The following is a 21,441-nucleotide window of genomic DNA, read 5'->3' as shown; positions in this document are numbered from 1 at the left end:
CCGAATAAAATAATAAAACAATAATTTTAAAAAATAAAAAGTGGGTTATTTTTAATTTTTAAACCACGACAAAAATCATAATTATTTCTTCACGAAAAAAAGTGTGTAACATTGTCGATTAAATTATTTAGAAAAACATATAGTAATATGTTTGTTGGGAATGAAATTATTGTTAGTGTTGACTTAATCAAAATATTAAGCGGTGAACATGGGCACGCAACCCCAAAGTATACGGTTCTTGTACTTTGTATGACACATCACATACACAACACAACAAGTGGCCCTTCCACTTCTCTCATCCGTACACTTCTTTCACTTTGTCTCTATAAAACTAAACAAACTCTCTTTCTTTTCTCTCATCCATCGATCCATCCCCTAATTTCTTTCTGATCATCATCATCAATCTCCTTTGCTTCTAATTTCTATTATATCAATCAAGCAAGCTTCACATTGAGTGAAAGAAAAAAGGTAGCAATCATATAATATCATATCATATACTATACAATACAATACATTACCTAGCAATATAAAATGATGTACGAACAGCAGCAACGGTTACAGCAGACACCGGTGAGGAACAAATATAACAATTCGATAGAAGAGGAAGAGAGGCTTGAAATAGTTGATTTGAGTGGCATGTCATTGGAGTCTCTTCCCAATCCTTCTCTTAATTTAGCTACCATTTGTAAGTTGGATCTCTCCAACAACAATCTTCAGGTGATTTATATATATACTCTTCTTTATTTTGTTTCCCTTAAAATATGAGTAATCTAATTGTTGTGCATTTCCGTTGTATAAATTCAATCTATCACATTCATTGGATTATTATACACTATATATTTGAATTTAATCATGTCTATATAAGTTGTTAAAGCTACTTTTCCCAGAATAAAATACATGCAAAACCACTAACAATTTGTTTGCGTACATAATATATATATTTTGGAGTAATATTCTCTCTCTGTGACAGAATATTCCGGAGTCGTTAACAGCAAGACTGCTGAACATGGTAGTGTTGGACGTGCACTCAAACCAGCTTAGGTCTCTCCCAAACTCCATTGGTTGCCTCTCTAGGCTCAAGCTTTTGAATGTCTCCGGCAACCTCATTCATACCCTTCCCAAAACAATTGAGAATTGCAGGTTATGTAATAATATATTCACCTTTTCTCTTTTATTTTAGTGTTAAAATTAAATTGTTATATTTGCACTGTCATCACCTCTAGCTTGTAAGCAACACAGTTTCAGCATCCATTTTAATGTTCTCTATTTTTGTTTTTGGTGACACTATGATATGACTATAAAATCAGTAAATCCCACATCATGATCAGATTCGAAAGCTTAACAAGTCATAAAAAAATATTAAATAGGTTTATTTGTATGACGTGGGAATGATTTTAAAGTTTTCTTTTTTCTCTTTGGTGACAAGATTTTAAAGATATAGTTCTTGATCAAAATTAACTGGTCTGTTTTTTAAGAGCAAAAGAAAAATCTTATACCGGTCTGTTTGTAAACATATTTGGTTATTAAAGTACTTTGGATTTTTTTTTTTTTTAAGGTAAGTACTTTGGATTTAGTTTTCAAATAATTACAATCTAAACCTGTTTTTCCTTTTTATTGATCACAAGACGTGTCAATTTCATATTAATAATGATGTATTAAACCTGTTTTTATACTGATCGTGTAACTGTCAAGAAAATGTACACAAATTAAATTCTTATTTGTATGGTGACGTAACAAGAAAGATGGGATATTCTCGTAAGAAGCATATTCATTGTCAGATATATTAAAATTTCATTCAATACATGTGTTCCATATGTATACTTTTATTAATTTATATTGAAATGATTTTTTTTTTTTTAAGCAAATATTGAAATGAAATTGAATGATAGGGGTGAAGGAGTAATAATAATTTTGTAGGCTCCATTTTGTCTTATGTCATATGATCATACTAGTAACCTTTGACTTTTTTTTTTTTTTTTTTTTTTTTTTATAGAGGTATCCCACCAACCAATGAAAATGAGCAATTTGTTGGTGGGGTCAAGATAGTTCATGAATACCACTTAAAAATGTGCTTATGTGACTAATGCGTATTGGTTGAGGTAAATTACCCACCATTCTTCCATGGTACCCTAGTTGTCACCCTATAAATATAATTTGCAATAAAATAAAAATTTGTTTGCCTCAACCATATGTCTCAATATCGATGAAAATTGTAAGGGGTTCTTATACTAGGGCACAAATGGAGTATAACTTTGATTCTGCGACTCGTCATCGAATTAAATACACTTTTGATTCCACTATTTTTTTTCATTCAAGATTTTGTCCCATATTTTAAATATGTAACTTTGATTCTATTATGCAATTTTGATCCTTTGTCAATTTTGTCATCCAACATTAATTTAACGAAAATTACGAGGTGGGTTTTAAATATTAACATGGCAAGAACACGTAGATATGACATGTAAGTAAACAAACACTTGTCTTTGCCATGCTTGCACTTAACGGCCACCTAAGTAAAATATTGGTTGTGAAAATTGGCGAAAAGATCAAAATTGTATATTTTGAAAAATTAGAAGATCAAAATTGAAAATTTAGAAAATTGAGAATAATAGGAAAACTAGAAGTCTACTTAAGCTAAAAAAAATAGAAAGTGAGACTCCCACCTGTCTTTTCTTTACATTTTTTTAATTTTGATTTTGTTTCAAAATTATTTATATTTTAAGAACTTGAGACTCTCCTTTCTACCAAAAATAATAATAATTTCTAGACTCCACGAATAATTTTAGTTTTAAAATTATTATGATTTTAATTAACATGTGTATTCCATGAAATTTGACTCCACAGAGCCTTAGAAGATTTGAATCTAAATTTCAACAAGTTGAGCCAACTACCAGACACAATAGGGTATGAGCTAATAAACCTAAAAAAATTATCAGTCAACTCTAACAAGCTGATCTTCCTTCCACGCTCCACATCTCACCTCACATCTCTAAAGGTTTTAGACGCAAGACTGAACTGTCTTAGGTCTCTTCCGGAGGATCTTGAGAATCTCATCAACCTTGAAATCCTAAATGTGAGTCAGAACTTTCAGTATTTGACTTCTATTCCATACTCAGTAGGACTTCTCTTGTCCCTCACTGAACTTGATGTTAGCTACAATAAGATCAGGTCCTTGCCTGATTCCATTGGTTGTCTTAACAAGCTTCAAAAGTTGAGTGTGGAAGGGAACCCTCTCACTTCACCACCACCAGAAGTCGTAGAGAGGGGATTGCATATAGTGAAGGAGTACTTGTGCAACAAGATGAATGCTGGTCATCAAAGCCCAACAAAGAAGAAGTCTTGGGTTGGAAGGTTGGTCAAGTATGGAACATTCAATGTTAGAAGTGGAGCTCGTGAAGAACATGAGGCTTTCATCCTCCCCGAGTATAATCGTTCAATCGATGGACTTGCTTCTCCCCGTCATATGGGGATGTTTTCACCTCGTCGCCTCTTCTCCCCTCGTAATTACTTCAGCAACTGAGGAAAATTTATATGTTTCCTAATGTACTTGTTTCATTAGCCGGGTTGCATGCACTTTTCTTTTTCTTTTCTTTTTTTGGGATTGGCTAGGTTGAACTTTAGCTATTTTCTCTGCATTGTTCCAATTTTATCAGATATCCCCTAAGGACTGAACTTTAGTTATTTTGTTAACAAGAAAAAAAATGTGGTTATGGGTTTCTTTTTATACTAAGGTTGTGGTTTTTGAAATTTTGGAATCACATTTCACTTCATGGATTGAAAGAATATTTTTTGGTGGAAAGGTTGATAGAATCTATGATTAGATATTGGTATAATTATCATGCTTTGGCTCTGCTGTAAATAAGCTTCATGCCTTTTCTTGACAGTAACTTCATGCCTTTGTCTTGTTGAAAATTATGGCATAGTATATCTATGTGGCCCTGCTGTTTTGTGGCCTAAAATCCGTCACCACCAAATGGTGACATAGGAAAAACTTGGAGTCTTTTGCTTTTTTAGATAGAATGTATAAATAATCACTGATAATGGCACCCCATCCCCCTATAGAAGAATGGACTGTCCACAATCCATGCACTTTTTGGTATGTAAAGGATTTTTAGGGTTGGAAAACTTTCCTGCAGGCTAACTTGCAACACTTGGTCTAAAAATGGATAGTATATAATGTTATGAAAACCATTACATGTGGACAAAATTTGCTTCGTTTAGCGATTTCAAAATTGAGATTCTTATTTTGCAGAGACAAGGAAAATTGCAAACACTTACAAAACACATGAAAACCATACGATCATACAATAATAGTGACATAAAGAATTGTAGAAATAAAAGGGAAATAGATAGAAAATGTGGCTGTCTCACAATAGGAAAATGCTATTTCTCTAGAAAAATAGCATCAAGAATTTTTCTCACAATAAGTGTTTCTTTAACATCAATTGTCAAGGTGGCATATATCTTCTTCTTTATTTTGTTCAAGAGGAATTCAATGAATTTGAGACATAGGTAAAGTGGTCTCCATTTCTCTCCAAGTGAATTTTGGTGAAAAAGACAATAATGAAATCTATAACTAACAATCTCTACCTTGTTCTCGTTTACCCTCTATTTATTTTTTTCCTCTTCTTTCTCTACAAATTTTTCCTTTCCTAATATCTCATCTTTCTTCTTCATTCCTCTCTTTTCCCTCAACAATAAATTTTTCTAATTCATGATTTTCTCTGACGCCCTTTCACTTGTGCTACAATAGTCATGACTCATGCTCCTTGGGATTGGTTTTGAACATTGATTATGTTTATGCTGATCAGTCATTTTTTTTTACTATTTGTCCATTTTAAAATTCAATATTATGAATTGAACTGTCATTTCTTTTATGGTTGAAAATGAATACTTGCATACACTGAATCAAAATATCCTCTTATTTTAAAATTCTATCGGGTTTAAGAGAATGTTGATTGTATTGTTGATAATGATGTGTTCAATTGGTTTGGCATTGCTTTTGCATAATAAGAAGAATTATCCTCTAATTTCCCAATGATCAACCATGTTTTATGCATGTATTGGAGAAGAATTAAGAAGAATTATCTAACAAGAATGCTAAACAAAAGATTTAGGTGCAAGAGGGATTAAAATACAAATAAAGATTACGTATAGAAAGTTTTGCTAAATACATCGAATGAATCATCCCGAAATCATCACGGATATAAAACTAATTGATAAAAAATTGCACATGGATGGAATACATGAGAAGTGTTGCTAAAAGATGGAAGTAAAAAAAAAAAAGTGGCTTGTTGGAATAAAGGTCGGGATGAATTCGCAAGAATGCATTTGCTTTATATAACATTTTTTTTTTAAGAAATCAAAATGAATTATATTAACAAGCAGCTACCCTTCCAGCATAAGGTATGTCAAAAAGGAAAGCTCAAAGATTACAACGAGAGTGCAAACAAGAGGAAAACAAAAATTAAGCACCACCCAAGCATAACATAGGGTTTTGGCACCAATCATGAAACTGATAAGAGAAAGATGTAAATTTTGCCATATGCCACCAGAAAGAAAGAATTTTAATATTTAATTTTCAGAAGCTTAAGAGTAGTGTTCTCTTCGCGACGGAAAATTCTGCTGTTTCTTTCCTTCCAGAGGACCCAAGATGTCGCAAACCAAATCAAGAACATGACATTCTTCCTCCCTTTTGCATAACCTGAAGTTGTACTAAATTGAAAGAAATGCTCTGTTAAAGTTGTCGGCATAGCTGTGTAAACTCCTAACTATCTCTGAACCATTTGCCAAATATTTCCAAAAGTACCACAATTTAAAAACATGTGGACATCAGTCTCCTGCACTCCACACCCACCAACACACAATTGTTGATCAATAGATATAATCCCCCGACGAAATAAATTAGCCTTTGTAGGCAACCTATTCCGAAACAGCCGCCACAGGAAGATTGATACCTTAAGCGGGATGTCCTTCCTCCACAGAATGTCGTCCGGGATCCAAGTCACATCATGGTTGAGTAGCGCACCATCAGTAAGAGTACGGTACGCCCCTCTAACTGTATAACCTGTAGAAGGGTCAGGGATCCACGTCCAAACATCATTAATATTCTCCTGCAAAGAAATTGTCAGTAATAAAGTCCTACACTCATCTAGACATAAATTCCCAATAACAACGTAATTTTGATGAAGTTATCAAAGATAAGTATTTATTTATCGTATTCATATGAGCTTGAGTGATATTTCGCCCGTTCAACAATTAAGATAATTTGTTACTATGATCCAAAATAGCACATGGGACATGTGTCATTTGATCCAATAATTAAGGGAATAAAACCAACAAGAAAATATTCTCTTAACCTTTTATAAAAGGGATCAATGATTGGAAGCAAATGCATGAAGAAAATTGAAGAAAAGTCTCCTTCTCTCTTTGGTACTCTCTGAGAGTAATGATTTAGGTCTTTGAACTAAATCTTCTTCTATCTTTTTAAGTTCATTAAGTTGTCAATTTACATTCTATTCGATCGATTTCTCTTGTATTTTGTTTTCAATGAATTCAATACAAAGTTATTTCATCCAATTGTTTTGTATTTCACTACATTCATCAATTACAAAGGGCTAAACCCTTACATAATTCAAGCTCATGATCAACAAACTAAGTAGAGATTGTTGGTTGATTTGTTTAAAAGTTCACAAACGTAAGCAATAGTAAATATACCAACAATTCTCTCTTACCATTATGTGTGACTATTAAACCTAAATTCTTTCAGTTTGTAAATGATTATCCTAGATCAAGATCTAACAAGTATTTTCCCATATCATTTTAAATCTTAAAATCATGTTTAATTCACTAAAAGATAACAAGCATTAAGAGCAAGGATAACCATTGATACTTATGAATAACTAGAATATATATGCAACAACACGATCAAAAGAGATACATGGTTTTGTGAAAGATTACACCTAATTCTAACAAAGAGAGTTTAGCAACTCACGGTAGCTTTAAAAATCAAGATAAAAAAGAAGATCGAGATTAGACGTTGAAGATGATTCATCGACCTTCTCTACCTTTTTGTCCTCCTTCTTGATCACCCAGCCTCTCTCTACACCAGGCTCTCAACTCATGAGACACCCCCCATATTTACTAAATAAACCCCACTAATAATTTTACATCATTACTTTTCAAATATAATTTTTTGATTAAATTCTTTTTTCGGGACACACAAATTATACACTTTCATTCTTATTTTAATAGTGAACCATTCGTCAAAGAGAAGAGATAGAGTGTCTACACATATACCTATTAGCCACCATTTATTTTCTTTTTTCAATGTGGGTTAGGTCGAGTTCTTATTAAGTAAAACACCTCTCATTGGAGATGTCGTAAGGACATCCTATCCTAAAATTCAATTATTAGACCTAGGAGAAAACAATATAAAGATTAGACCCACAACAAAGAGTAGTCATCACCGGCAAATGGACAAAAACTCTTTATATAAGATTTCAATCTTAGTACAATTCGAAGTTTGAAACTATTAATAAATAGGGATAAACATCTCATGTATACTCACTCATTCTACATCTCACTAAACCATGTCACATCATATCTTATTTTGATATCAAGATATCTTTGCGTGTATGAATGGAAGTAGGTCAGTCAAGAAGGTATATAACCTAGCCTCCGTTGGGCCTAAATCAGACTAATAAAAAAAAAAAGGATAACCTTAAATTTTATGGTAAAAAAAAGAATGTAATCACTAATCACTATGTCACCATCTCTCCCCGTCAAGGGCAATTTCTTAGTCACCGCTTATCCATAGCTTGATTCTCAATTTATGTGAAAAACAAAAAAGATTGATTGACACATAAACACCCACAGACCAACAAGAGATGCGTTCCCCAAGTATGCCAGAGCTAGCTAGCTCCTGCTGTCAGTGGATGCATTATGTCCACCTTAGTGTTTGCATAATCTGTTATCAAACTCTTAATTTATTGTACAAGTGTCTGAAACTGGGACAACATTCATGTGCAATGCTGCCAATCCCAATCTCTTAGCTTCTTAATTTCAAATAAAAAACAGACAAGACACTCTCTTGGACTTTCACGTGATCAGAGACCAATCCATTATCCATGCATGTTAATTAATCTTACAATTAATTAATGTAGAAAGAACCCACGTATTCTTTATTTGCGGTAACTACATTACCCATCAACAAAAGATGAATAGAATTATATATATTCAGTTGACACCAATCAAAACTATTTCATTTGTCTTTTACGGTTTATATTAGGTGTTTGTTCACATGGGAAAGGTTAATCCTTTTCCATCATGGAAAGTTAACTTTAACCATTAGATTAATTGAAGAACACAGTTTTATCATACACTTCCAACCTGTGAAGTCCGGATACGAGATACGATACCGTACCGATATGGGAAAATTTCAAAAATCAAGATACGATACGGCTGAGATACATTAATAAAAAAAATTATATAATTAAATGTACAATATAATTATAACCATTTTTTTTTGAAGAAGCTAAAATGAAATTTATTAAAATCACAATGAATCCTAACCAGCACAAGGAATGCTAGACTAGGTGCCGTATTATAACAATTTTTTTAATATGCAAATATATTAACAAACACAAGAAATCAGTCATAGGCTCGTAGCACATCAACATAAATATAAATAATATTGACGATTAAGAGAGTGGTGATTAGTCAATTACATACACAATATATACCAAAAAGAGCATCATCAATGATATACTATATTCAAAAAGAACATTGTTAGTGTTATACTATATCGATCTAAAAAAGAAGCACTATATCGAAAAAAGAACACATCAGTACTCAAGAGTTAAGTTATTTTAGTTAACATTAATCGTCTCAATCTCCTCTCCTCCATTTCCATCAACAAGATACAAACCAGCTTTCAAATCTGGTTCATCCAAAGACAACTCTACTAACTATAAAAGAAAAAAAAAACACATTTATCCGTGCGTATCGGAACAAATAGAAGTATCCGGTACGTATCGGAAAGTATCGGATAATTATTTTATAAAAAAATAAAATTTAATATTTGGATACTCTCCGAATACGTATCGGGAAGTATCAGGCAGATATCGGTGCAGGATACGCAGGGGATACGATACGTCATCTATTTTGAAGTATTGGGCTTCAGAGCTTCCAACACTAAATTATTTCTTTTTCCACCTTCAACCACCCTTCTCTCTCCTTCCTCCCCACCACAGCAACATCAAACAACCCGTAAAAATTCCATAAGCTGTAAAAATTGATCTTATACTTCTTGATTAAAAAATCAAGAGACCCATTTAATTTGTTAAACTATTACATGCTTATGTGTTGGTCTCACTCGTGTCCAATGTGTGCTTCTGTGTACTGTGTTGGTGTTTTATAGGAGAGATATGACTAATCACTGTATATAAAAGGTTTGAAGGGTTGGTGTATAGATTGAGTATTAGAAGTGAACACTTGTTGAAATACAGTACTAGAGATTCTATTTTTGTTGCTATTTGATACTCATTATAGTTAATTTTCACATGAGCATTTGCTAGCTAACACAACCATTACCAATTTGCTTCTAAGTTGGTTAGAAACACAGTAGGACACAAACCTTTTTGTTGCTCGGAATAGAAGAAAACATCCGGTGGTGAGTTAGATGTTACTGGTGGTGGGGAGGAAGGAGAGAGAAGAGTGGGGGAAGGTGTATAAAAACAAATCTAGTGTTAGTAGTGTATGATAAGATTGTGTTCTCAAATTAATCTAACCACTAAAGTAAACTTTCCTATGGTGGGAATGTTTTATACCTTCCCATGTGAAATGCCACCTTTATATTATATATATAGTTTATATAGCGGGCATATGAATGATTTTGATTGATGCGAACTCAATATGGGTAACTCTATCCACCTTTCGTTGATGGGTAGGTAATAATTTGCTTTCCTTTTTAAATTAATCCTATACGCGCGGTGCTTGTTGATCCTCATATCATCTTGATTAAATTATAAGGAACCTAAGCACATGTTATGTTTCTGATCTAATCTCATTAGTTTGATTAATGTATTAATTTTTGTCTGGGATCATTTTTCAATTGCAAACGATTCCATTCATTCATCTAGTAAATTCATCAGAATCTACTAGGGATTTTGTGGTTTAATCAATTTCTTAGTTGACATGGCTTAATGAGTATCATTTCCAAGAAATTTCTTTGGTCAACCAGTGTGTGTATGTGATTATGTAATGCTCAAACTTAAGCTCTTTTATTAGCTGTCTTTTCCAATCAATGTTAAATAAAGTGTGGGATATATGGGTTTCTGTAACAGTGACTTCCTTGAAATTCAGTTTACACGTACCATAAATTTCAATATAACAACAAAACTTGGTACTGTACATACTACATATAAAAGATATGGACCTTGGTTAAATTTTTTGTGAATGCACGCGGTCATACTATCTCGATCATTCAATTAAGATTAAATGGTTTAGATTTTAAACCAAATTTTAATTTTCTTTAAATCTAAAATTCAAACTTAAAATTTGAGTTCTGGTATGATCTTATCAAAAGATCGAGATATGTATGATAGAATGTAGTCATAGGGATGTAATTGCACATGCACAACCCTAATCCAAAACATATTGTTCTCCCATGGTAGCATAACTAGCATCTAAGCATAAGTAACCAAGTTTAACTTTTCCACTTTTACATTCACATGCTACCAAGGACCAACCAAATCTTGGAATGAATGGAGGAAATTAGTCAATTGAGAGAATCATCAAACCGTGATGGAGAATATGTTTATTGTTATTCGCTGCATGTAACAATTAAATATGTCATAAATTGAGTGACTGAGAACAGGACAATTCCTTGAAACTTTAAGAAATAATGCAAGTTTTGGAACATCCCAAACACCTACGTCTATAATAATAATAATAAGGTAACATGAAGTCACAAGTTTTCTCCAATTAGAGCCGTTTATCAACTGTGGTCATATCACATGGCTAAAGACAATCGTTTTCAGTATTTTTGTATTTTACTTATTACTGTTGAATTACAAGATCCCATGCAATTGGAGAGTAGCCAAACTAATTTGAAAAAGGAAGTGGAAACAATGCAAAGAATCCACTATGCATTTAGTCAATATTACCATGCTATAGAAATAGCTTTTATTTTATTTATGGGTTATGCTAGAAGCCATCTATGAAGATGTCTTTTAGCAACTTACACTTCAAGATGTGATTTTCACTTTTTAGTTATAATTTTGTTAAAAGACACACCTTCGTAAAAATTAGTTGATGTCTTTTAACAAATGCTAATAGAATAATTTGTTAAAGAACACCTTCATAAAATGTGTCTTCTAGCAAACACCCTTTATTTATTATATACAATATAGTTTACGTAGCAACTTGGTAATTAAAAAATATAAGTCACTTTGAAGACTGTTTTTAATTAGCCTAAATTGGCCTAAAAGAGTAAAAAAATAATCTATTTGCTACATTGATATTAGTGTTAATAAAAAAATTGATATCTCTCTCAAGATAGGCTGCAATCTCTACCTTTCCTACCTATAATCAAAAGATTTTTCCATTGACAAATTATTAACAAATAAAGGGGAATGAAGATTGATCAGCTGGAAATGTGGGACAAATCAAACCCAACTTTCATTTGAATCAAAAATAATATATATATATTTAGCATTCTGCTATACTGTATATATCATTAATTTCTCTGTCCTCTAATAAAATTCAACATCTAATTAATACATTTCCTTCTATTCATCCGTTTGAGTGAGCCTTGAAGCCACAGCATTATAATTGATTTGAATCCAAGATAGACTATACTCCAAGAAGCACATAGTAGAGTATTGTTATGGGCAATGCAATCAACATTCCAAATATAACCCTGCAGCACAAATACCAAATTCTGTTTTAGTATTTCAATAAATCCACATACTTAATCACTTGCAATTTCTTTTAACAAAGATGTAACAATAAAATTAAAAAAAATGAGACTCACCCAGTACTGAGTATATTTGGATGGAGATTGTATTCTTTGGCAAACACAAAGGGAACAATACCTTGGGGAAGTGCAGCCTGCAAATTAAAATCAAACAAAATTATGGTAACAAACTGAATATATTAAGCATTTTGATAAACTGAATTTAATTTCACATACCTGAACAATTGCAACATGTAACAGAACTCCACGGATACCAATTGCTATTGAGGTTGCCGCAATCACAGCTGGACCGGTCAAGAACCTTACAGCCATAGAAAATGTTGCAACTCGTTTTCCACATGCAATCAGCTTAGGCTGTAAAGCCATGAACAGACCTGCATAAAAATTCATAAATAAAATATTAAAAAATGATTATGAGGAGAATATAATGTTTGGAATTGAAAAGTACCTAGACTGAACATGGCCATTCCAAGACCAGCATCAGACAGTATTGAGATGGAACCTTTTACAATGGATGGCATTTCAATGTGAAACCTGCATGCATGAACATCATTAATTAGCAGTTACTAAATTAATAGATTGAAGATTTTTTTGGGGATTGGTATATATGACTGAAATACCTAAATGATACAAGAGACCAAACAAGTCCTATAAGACTTGAGTAGGTATTAGGATTTCTGATGAGTTTTCTCCAAACCATGATGAGGATTAGTCTTGTCATGACACTTGCTGGTGGCATCTGTGTATTTTTGCTTACATCCCCTCCTCCTTCCAAGTCCATCTTCTTCTGGCTAATATATGGAGACTTTACTGCTTCCTCAATTTCAACATCCCTTTCTCTAGGACTCATGTTCTCAATCAATTCAGTAACAGCTGCATTTTAAATTAATCAACAAAACATAACTACTAAAGATCATGTACAAGATTGCACGGACGTTTGAAGGAATTTTTTTTTTTTAGGGACAAAAAATATATATATTTAACGCTAGATTATATAGAACGAGAGGTTTTAATAAATGAATTTGATATATATGTGACATATCGTTTTTAGTACCTTTTGATGCAACGGAATTTTCATGTGGAACATATTTGGAAGGATCAACAGTGCCAAAATCAGTAGAAGCAGCTCTATTTACTGCATGTCTAAGATTCCCTTCAGAAACAGGTGAAGCACTTGAACTCCAAACAAACATGTGTAACTCCTTGTTATTAGGTCCATTACCACTTCCACCGCCCATGCTATCTTTCTTCTTTGTGCCAGCACTTGTAGAACCAGAAAGCATAGGATTTGGAGGAGGGTAAGAACCACCATTATTGAACAACTCACCACTCATACTCCTCCCTCCCCTTTTCTTATGCATCCTCAATGTCTCATCTTCGAAATTTGAAGTCCTCGGAGTAGCCCCTTTTGAAGATTGCATAGAATAAATATCACCATTACCATTACTTTGAAAACTATTTGTGTAACCGTGTTTTGGACTCGGTGCTTTACTTTGAAACATGGCATAAAAATCAGTTTGGTTAAAACTAGAACCTCTTGGTGTTGGTTCTCTTGATGATTGAACAGAATATATCTCAACACCGGTTAGATTTGAAGCTCGTGGCGTCATATTATTTAAATGAGATTTGTTAAATGAACCAGATACCATAGAGTTAGTAGTTGATCTTTTAACAACAACATGAAGTTTACCATCTTCACCTATCTCTGCATCAGTTTGAAGTGGTTCTCTACCGTTAAGAGAAACAACGTCAGAATCAACTTTGAATGATGTTATAGAAGCTGCAGTTTCAGGAAACTGTTCTGTTATAAGAAGTTTAGCAGCTCTATATTCAAACAAAAACAACATAAGAGTGTACCAAATAACACTTTGAAGAACAACAATTTGTACCATAAGATTTCCTGAGAAATCACCATACATAGCTCTTAAAAGAGGGATTCCCATAACAAGTGTGTTAGGAAGAGTTGAAAGGGAGAAAAGTGTAATAGTCCAATCAAGACTATCTTGGTTTTTTGAGAATGTGTTCCATATAAAAAGAGCACCAAGGATAACTACTTTTTGAAGTGAATCAGCTGCTAAGAAATGGTAATTCATAGCATAAGGATCATTGGAAGATATAAAATGGAAAGATAGTAATGGAACTGCGAAAACAGCGACAAAACGGTTTATACCAGAACATTGATCTGGTGTGAAGATTTTCCACCAACGAACTGAACCGTATGCTAATATCATAGCAACATATAGCGGCACAATTGCTGCGAAAACATCGTATATATCCTTACCGGTAATCATGGTTATAGATAGGTCAAGGTAGATTAGATTAGACACACAAAGAAATTGTTATAGCTAGGGTGACAAAAAAAAGAGAGAGTTTGTGTATAAATTTTATTTAAGAAGGAAACATGGCTGAGAAGAAAGGTTTAATTCTGTATTGTTAAGTCTTCTCTTATAGAGGGTGACACCTCTATGTTTATAATTAAATGAGATTTATAAAGTTTATAATAAAAAATGGAAGTTCAAATGTAGACAGAAGAGGGTTGGATTTTCTATGAGATGCTAGAGGTGTAGAAGTAATAATTGATTATAAGGCTAAGTAGGCGCCATTGTAAACGTTCATGCACATGTAAATTGGGCAGTATTCAGTGATCTGCGGTAGCAGCAAAGATCTTTCTCAGAAACTATTATTAAATAATAATGTTGTAGTAATGTGATGTGGAGATTAATTAAAAGGGACATAAACAAAACAGATGAATAGTTTAATACACAGTTCACCATAAAAAAAAAAAAAAGATGAATTCACATCTTGTAAAAACGGTAACGGTTTAATTAAGCAGAATGAGGGAATCATCATAATTGATTAATTAACTAGTATGATCTGTCGTTTTATTATGTGTTAGTTTAGAACAAACTTCACCGGAGTATTGTTGAACTCGGGAATTTTGCAAGGTCTTCAACTAGCTTGAGACCTTGGTTATCAATATATTATTTTGGAATCTGATTCTCAAGCGGCTTTAGATTTGCTTGTTGAAGCTCATCTGAATGAATTTCATCTTCATGCGACTATTCTTTCACTCATTAGAAAGCTCTATGCTCTTCCTTGGTTGGTTTCTTTTTCCCACACCTTGAGAGAAGGCAATGAATGTGCTGATTGGCTGACTAAATATGGGGCTTGCAACATCGACACTTCTCTCCTCCTCCGCCACTAGATTCTATCATGTTCGCTGACTTCTCTGGAGTTTCTAGGCACCGAGTTGCTTTAGTCTTTTTTTTTTATTATTATTGTTTTCCTCCTAATAAAAAAAATAGTGTGAAACCAAACCACACTTATTTAGTCCACATGCAGTCTTTGAAAAGATGATCAATATCTTCTTCGGCTGAAGTACATCTAAGACAAAAAAATCAATTAACATTATTTTGTGAATGATGTTCTTTGCTGGGATGTAGTATTTCACAATTAACAATGATTTCAATTGAACATGTTTGAGAGTAGTATTAAGGTTCCAAAGCTTTGACCAAACAATAGATTGTGATTGCCGGTTAAAACCTCCAGGCACACCAGGGGTTGATTGCGTCGTTATGTTTCGACACCTTTAGCATGATAAACACAATAATTTTATTTTTTTTTAGGGCCCGAAATCATGGTGTTAATTTGATTTGAATTTGAGAAGAGTAGTGGAATCTGGGCAGCTTCAAAAGGTGAAAAAGTTGCATTGATCAATTGACTATTTGAAGTTCCACTTCCATCCATAATATGTAGAGTAAGGATTAGGACCCTTCAAAAAAATGGTCAAAGATTATATAAAATCCTTCAACCTACTTACTAAAACTCAAGATTAAAAGTTTTGAAACTTCTAAGGCTTTGTTTGATAAAAAATAATGGATAGCTAATAAGGTAGCTTACATCAATCGACTTATAAGCTATTTTATAGTTGAATAACAGATAAGTGGGCGGATTGAATTTATAGTGTTAGGTAAAATTAACGGGTGGAGTAGATCATAGATATGAAATGACCTAAAAAATGGTTTATTTAATTAATATTTATTTTTTTCAATTAAAATTACATAAGTTAAATTGAGATAAAACGTGATAAGTTATAAGTTTTAAGTTGTAATCTACTTGAATTAACTTATAAAAAAATATATAGGTCATGTTTGGTACAAATAGCGGATAGCTGATAAGCTACCTAATAGCTTATAACTGATAGTTGATGACTCACTGTTTATAGCTGATAAGTTAGTTGAAGTGTTTGGTAAAACTAGCGGTTCAACTAGCTGATAAATGTAAAATGACATAAAAGGGTATTATTCTTAATTCATAATAAAATTTATTTCAATTTATATTCAAATATTTAGAATTTTGTAATTTAAATTACTTTTTTTAAGTTATTTAAATTTATTAATCTAATATACCTTTTATATTATAAATTAAATTTTACATTTATTTTCATTTAAGTGTTTTAACTTTATAAAACAATTAAATGTATTATTAGCAAGGTAAGTGCTAAATAGACGTAAAACAATTTTTTTATAGGTATATTTAGTTGAAAATCAAGGTGATATATTTTCATTGAATAACAAAACGAATATAACAAGTAAACAGTAGACGAAGTAAAATTCCTTACATAAGAAAAAAAAAAAAAACGCAATGAATTGGTGGTATATAGTGATTGCATATGTATTAACGAGGCATATTTGTTTTTTAAGATCATAAGCATATTTATTATACTAATGTGTTATTCCAAATTATAAGAGTAGTAATAAATTATAATGGGTAAAGTTGAATTTTAGATAAAATAATAAGGGTAAAAATGGAAGAAAAGATGAGAAGTTATAAGCTATAAGCTCAAACGCTACTTAGAATAGTGTCTTAAAAATAACTTATAAGTTTGTGAAATAAGTTATAAGCTCGCAAGATACATAGAGGTGTAGAGTTGATTACTTGTAATGTTTGGTTTCTCAATAGTAAAACTTATTTTGCTTCCAAGATAGAAGCTAGCCAGGAACGGAGAAAATTTGACTCTAAATGAATATGCCAATGATGAAGAGGGACAAAATCAACTCTACACCTCTATTGTCCCTCTTCTTGGAAAGCTTGTATGGGATTTGCTGGTTTTACTAATACTATGTCCATGAGTTTGACTTGTAATCTACAATATAGATAGGTATAGTTGTGTGAAGCTTTGATTATATGGACATTATCTCATAATAATTGATACTCCCTCCAATTAGCAAAAAACACTAATTCTGTAATTCATATTTATTAAGAAAACTAATACTTAGTGATTTGAAGTATAATTTTTTGTGTTTTTCTTGGAATAAGTTTCATGGAAAAATAATTCTTATTGGTTGAAAATTATGGAGAAAATAAAAAGGAGAACAAATTAAATGCAATTTGCATTTAATTTTACATTGGAAAAGATGATTTGTTTGAAAAAACATAATAATAGCATAAAAATTGGTCTTTTTTACTTATATTTTGAGACAAAGAATATGAGATTTTTTTGCTTATATTTTAGGACGGAGGGAGTATATTTCCTTACAGTAATGCAAGAATTACATAGTGGAGTACTGTTATTGGCAATGCAATCAACATTCCAAATATAACCCTGCAGCACAAATACCAAATTCTCTTTTAGAATTTCGATAAGTTTTCATAATCATTTGCATTTTCTTTTAACAGAGATGGAAATGAAAACAGAACAAAAAATGAGACTTACCCAGTACCGAGTATGTTTGGATGGATATTGTATTCTTTGGCAAACACAAAGGGAACGATAGCTTGGGGAAGAGCAGCCTGCAAAAGTAATTAAACATGATTGTGTTGATAAACTACTAATTAGAATAAAGTCATTAATTGAATTTGATTTGACCTGAACAATTGCAACATGTAAGAGAACTCCACGGAGACCAACTGCTAACGAGGTTGCCGCAATCACAGCTGGACCGACCAAGAACCTTACAGCCATAGAATATGTTGCAATTTTTTTCCCACGTGAAATCAGCTTAGGTTGTAATCCCATGAACAAACCTAGACTAAACATGGCCATTCCAAGACCAGTATTAGATAGTATTGAGATGGAACCGTTTACAATCGAGGGCATTTCAATGTGCAACCTGCAGTGATTTATTTGAAGTTTAAAAAATCTTTAATATTATTATTCATGATCCAACGTTATAATTGATTGATAAAGACAAAAAAGATAGAAGATTTTTATACCCAAATGATATAAGAGACCAAACAAGTCCGATAAGACTTGCGTATGTGTTAGGATTTCTGATGAGTTTTCTCCAAACCATGAAGAGGATGAGTTTTGTCATCACACTTGCTGGTGGCATCTGTTTGTTTTTGTTTACATCCCCAACTCCTTCCAAGTCCACCTTCTTCTGGCTAATATATGGAGACTTTGTTTCTTCCTCAATTTCAAAGTCTCTTTCTCTTCGACTATCACTCATGTTCTCCATCAAACCTGCATTTCAAATTTCCTATACTTGTGTTACAAAATTATTCAACAAAACATATTAGGTCCCACTACCATTTCCACCACCAATGCTATCTTTCTTTTTTGTGCCCACACTTGTAGAACAAAAAAGCATTGGATTTGGAAGAGGGTAAGAACCACCATTATTATTAAACAACTCACCACCGATACTCCGCCCTCTCCTATTCCTATTCATCTTCGAATTCTCATCTTCTGGTATTGAATACTGAGGTGTTGCCCCTTTCGAAGATTGCACAGAGTAAACATCACCATTAGTACCATTACCATTACTCCGAACACTATTTGGGTAACCATTTTTTGGACTCGGAGGCATATAAAAATCAGTTTGGTTAAAACCAGAAGCTCTCGGTGTTGGTTCTGTTGATGTTTGAACCGAATATATCTCAACACCTGTAAGATTTGAAGCTCGCAGCGTCATATTATTTAAATGAGATTGTTAATCATGAGTTTGTAGTTGATCTTTTAACAACAACGTGAAGTTTACCATCTTCACCTGTCTCTGCATCAGTTTGAAGTGTTTCTCTACCGTTAAGCGAAACAACATCAGAATCAACTTTGAATGATGTTATAGAAGCTGCAGTTTCTGGAAACTGTTCTGAAATAAGAAGTTTAGCAGCTCTATATTCAAACAAGAAAAGAATGAGTGTGTACCAGATAACACTTTGCAGAACAACAATTTGTACCATAAGATTTCCTGAGAAATCACCATACATGGCTTTTAAAAGAGGGATTCCCATGATAAGTGTGTTAGGAAGAGTTGAAATGGAGAAAAGTGTAATGGTCCAATCAAGACTATCTTGGTTTTTTGAGAATGTGTTCCATATAAAAAGAGCACCAAGGATAACTACTTTTTGAAGTGAATCGGCTGCTAAGAAATGGTAATTCATAGCATAAGGATCATTGGATGAAATAAAATGGAATGATAGTAACGGAACTGCAAAAACCGAGACAAAACGGTTTATTCCAGAACATTGATCTGGTGTGAAGATTTTCCACCATCGGACCGAACCATATGCTAATATCATAGCGACATATAGTGGCACAATCGCCGCTAAAACATTGTATATGTCCTTGCCGGTAATCATGGTTATAGATATGTCAAGGTAGGTTAGAGACACGGAAATTATATGAGAGTTCGTAAATATCTGCGTATAAATATTGAATATAATTGATTGATTATAAGGCTAACGCCGCGCATTGTAAACGTTCATGGGCATGGAAGTTGGGCAGTATTTTGTGATGTGCAACGAGGATCTTTCAGAGAAACTATTATTATTATTAATTCAGAGGGACATATAGCATTACACAACTCGTAAAAATGATAACAATAACAGTTTAATTAACTCGTATGATCTGTCATTTTATTTTGTTTTTTTCTTGTTGTGTGAGAAATAATTAGAACACCAGCGAGTAAACTTCATCAGATTATTTGTTAGAGTTGGAATTGTGCTGTGAATTAGTGGACATTGGCCTTTTATTGATATAAAGATGACAAATGTGATTCAAACTAAATTCTCGTAGCCTTCCATCGGTCAATTCAAGGCTATAACAGAATGTAACAATGAAAATATAAATATACTAGCTAGTACAATTTCGGTTTTACAATTTGTTAAGATTGTCTCAGCTGATGTTATCAAGAGGGTGTCTTTGAGAATGTAGTTTTTTTCTTTATTTTTGTCTTTGTTTTCCCCTTTGATAAAAAAAAAATAATTCTAAAACCAATTGAGTCGCTCCATCAATCAATTTGTTTGTTTTCATATTTCAATAGAGATACATTTATGATCTTCTGTAAGAAACTAACAAGATAACATACAAGCCTGTAAGTACATTAACTGATCCAAATGTAAAGTTTGGAAATCAAGAAGAAGATATGATCTTTGATAAGGAATGTATCAAAGGTTAGTTAACAAACTGATATACCTATCACATATTAGGTCTGATGTTGCTTTTGTTGTAATCTTAGTCGGTCAATTTATGCACCAACCAAAGGAGATTCATTTACAAGTTGCACTCAGAGTTGTTCAATATTTGAATGGACCCCGATCTTGTTTGAATAGAATGGAATGTGGGACTTGAAGCATATATTGATATTGACTATGCAGGATCAGTTGTGGATAGGAAATTGACTACATGATATTGCACTTTTCTATGTGATAATCTTATGACTTGGAAAAGTAAAAAATATGGTGTGGTATCCAAATCTAGTGTTGAAGAAGAGTTCAAAACAATGGCATAAGGTATATATGAACTACTATGTTGAAAAGCATCTTAAAAGACTTGAAAATAAAGAACTATGAATCAAATAAATTCTATTGTGATAATAAAAATGCCTATTAGTATAGTTCATAATTCAGTGTAGCATAATAAAGCTAAACATATTGTACTTGGCAAGCACTTCATCAAAGAAAAGTTAGACAAGCCATCTAATTTGCACTCTAAGGCAACCTTGCATATATTTTAACAAAGGATTGAACAACAAACTTTGAAAGGATTGTTTTTAAGTTAGGAATGATAGATACTCATTTATCAATTTGAAGGGTGTGTCATAAATAATGTATTTTTGTTTTTTACAAAAAAGAGTGCAGAGCCCGTAAATAATGTATTTTACTATTAGTAATAGTAATTTTTATTATTATTAGTAGTCATTTGCATTCGACTCACTATATCATTAGTCAGATCCAATAGGTTAGAATAACATAAATAAAGACGTTAGTGGTTATACAGTATTCATAATCTATAATATAATGTTCAGTTTTCAAAACTACCATAATTTAAGAAGAACTTTTACATCTTAAAAACCTGATCAAAAGATAAATTTGAACGGAGATTGTGAATTTTCAATAACTTGATAACTGATTCCTGTTTGCTTTTTTTTTTTTTTTTTATATATAAAGATCATGCTAAAGTTTCTTAATTTTAAGCTTACATATACTTTAATCTGTGCAAGTGCATAATGAAAGCA

General features: G+C 32.4%; 2 protein-coding genes and 1 pseudogene across 2 annotated transcripts; 1 reads left to right on the top strand and 2 right to left on the bottom strand.

The window, feature by feature from the left end:
- The first annotated feature begins 290 nt into the window (after positions 1 to 290).
- LOC11424699 (plant intracellular Ras-group-related LRR protein 6) lies at positions 291 to 3,724 on the top strand. The gene is made up of 3 exons (XM_003609979.4): positions 291 to 717; positions 971 to 1,140; positions 2,845 to 3,724. The coding sequence occupies exons 1-3, from the start codon at positions 532 to 534 to the stop codon at positions 3,518 to 3,520; spliced, it is 1,032 nt and encodes a 343-aa protein (XP_003610027.1). The 5' UTR covers positions 291 to 531; the 3' UTR covers positions 3,521 to 3,724.
- Positions 3,725 to 11,660: 7,936 nt separating this feature from the next.
- LOC11441751 (auxin efflux carrier component 2) lies at positions 11,661 to 14,738 on the bottom strand. The gene is made up of 6 exons (XM_003609978.4): positions 13,035 to 14,738; positions 12,601 to 12,853; positions 12,429 to 12,514; positions 12,197 to 12,354; positions 12,038 to 12,114; positions 11,661 to 11,923 (listed from the first exon to the last, which is right to left on the bottom strand). Exons 1-6 carry the CDS (start codon positions 14,269 to 14,271, stop codon positions 11,857 to 11,859), a joined length of 1,878 nt encoding a protein of 625 aa, XP_003610026.1. The 5' UTR covers positions 14,272 to 14,738; the 3' UTR covers positions 11,661 to 11,856.
- A 2,777-nt stretch (positions 14,739 to 17,515) lies between these two features.
- LOC11443777 (auxin efflux carrier component 2-like) lies at positions 17,516 to 19,610 on the bottom strand (annotated as a pseudogene).
- Positions 19,611 to 21,441: the final 1,831 nt, after the last annotated feature.

Source organism: Medicago truncatula, chromosome 4 (assembly GCF_003473485.1).
Source record: "Medicago truncatula cultivar Jemalong A17 chromosome 4, MtrunA17r5.0-ANR, whole genome shotgun sequence".
Classification (NCBI taxonomy): Eukaryota; Viridiplantae; Streptophyta; class Magnoliopsida; order Fabales; family Fabaceae; genus Medicago; species Medicago truncatula.
The sequence above is the reverse complement of the archived record's forward strand: the minus strand, read 5'-3'. Positions and strand labels throughout refer to the sequence as shown.

Excerpts from the sequence above, each read along its gene's own strand:
- LOC11424699 (XM_003609979.4), top strand. The coding sequence starts at position 532 with ATGATGTACGAACAGCAGCAACGGTTACAGCAGACACCGGTGAGGAAC. Across the intron at positions 718-970 it reads TCTCCAACAACAATCTTCAG|AATATTCCGGAGTCGTTAAC; the intron begins GTGATTTATATA and ends TCTCTGTGACAG. Across the intron at positions 1,141-2,844 it reads AAAACAATTGAGAATTGCAG|AGCCTTAGAAGATTTGAATC; the intron begins GTTATGTAATAA and ends TTGACTCCACAG.
- LOC11441751 (XM_003609978.4), bottom strand. The coding sequence starts at position 14,271 with ATGATTACCGGTAAGGATATATACGATGTTTTCGCAGCAATTGTGCCG. Across the intron at positions 12,854-13,034 it reads AAATTCCGTTGCATCAAAAG|CTGTTACTGAATTGATTGAG; the intron begins GTACTAAAAACG and ends TTTAAAATGCAG. Across the intron at positions 12,355-12,428 it reads AATGGCCATGTTCAGTCTAG|GTCTGTTCATGGCTTTACAG; the intron begins GTACTTTTCAAT and ends ATTTTTATGCAG.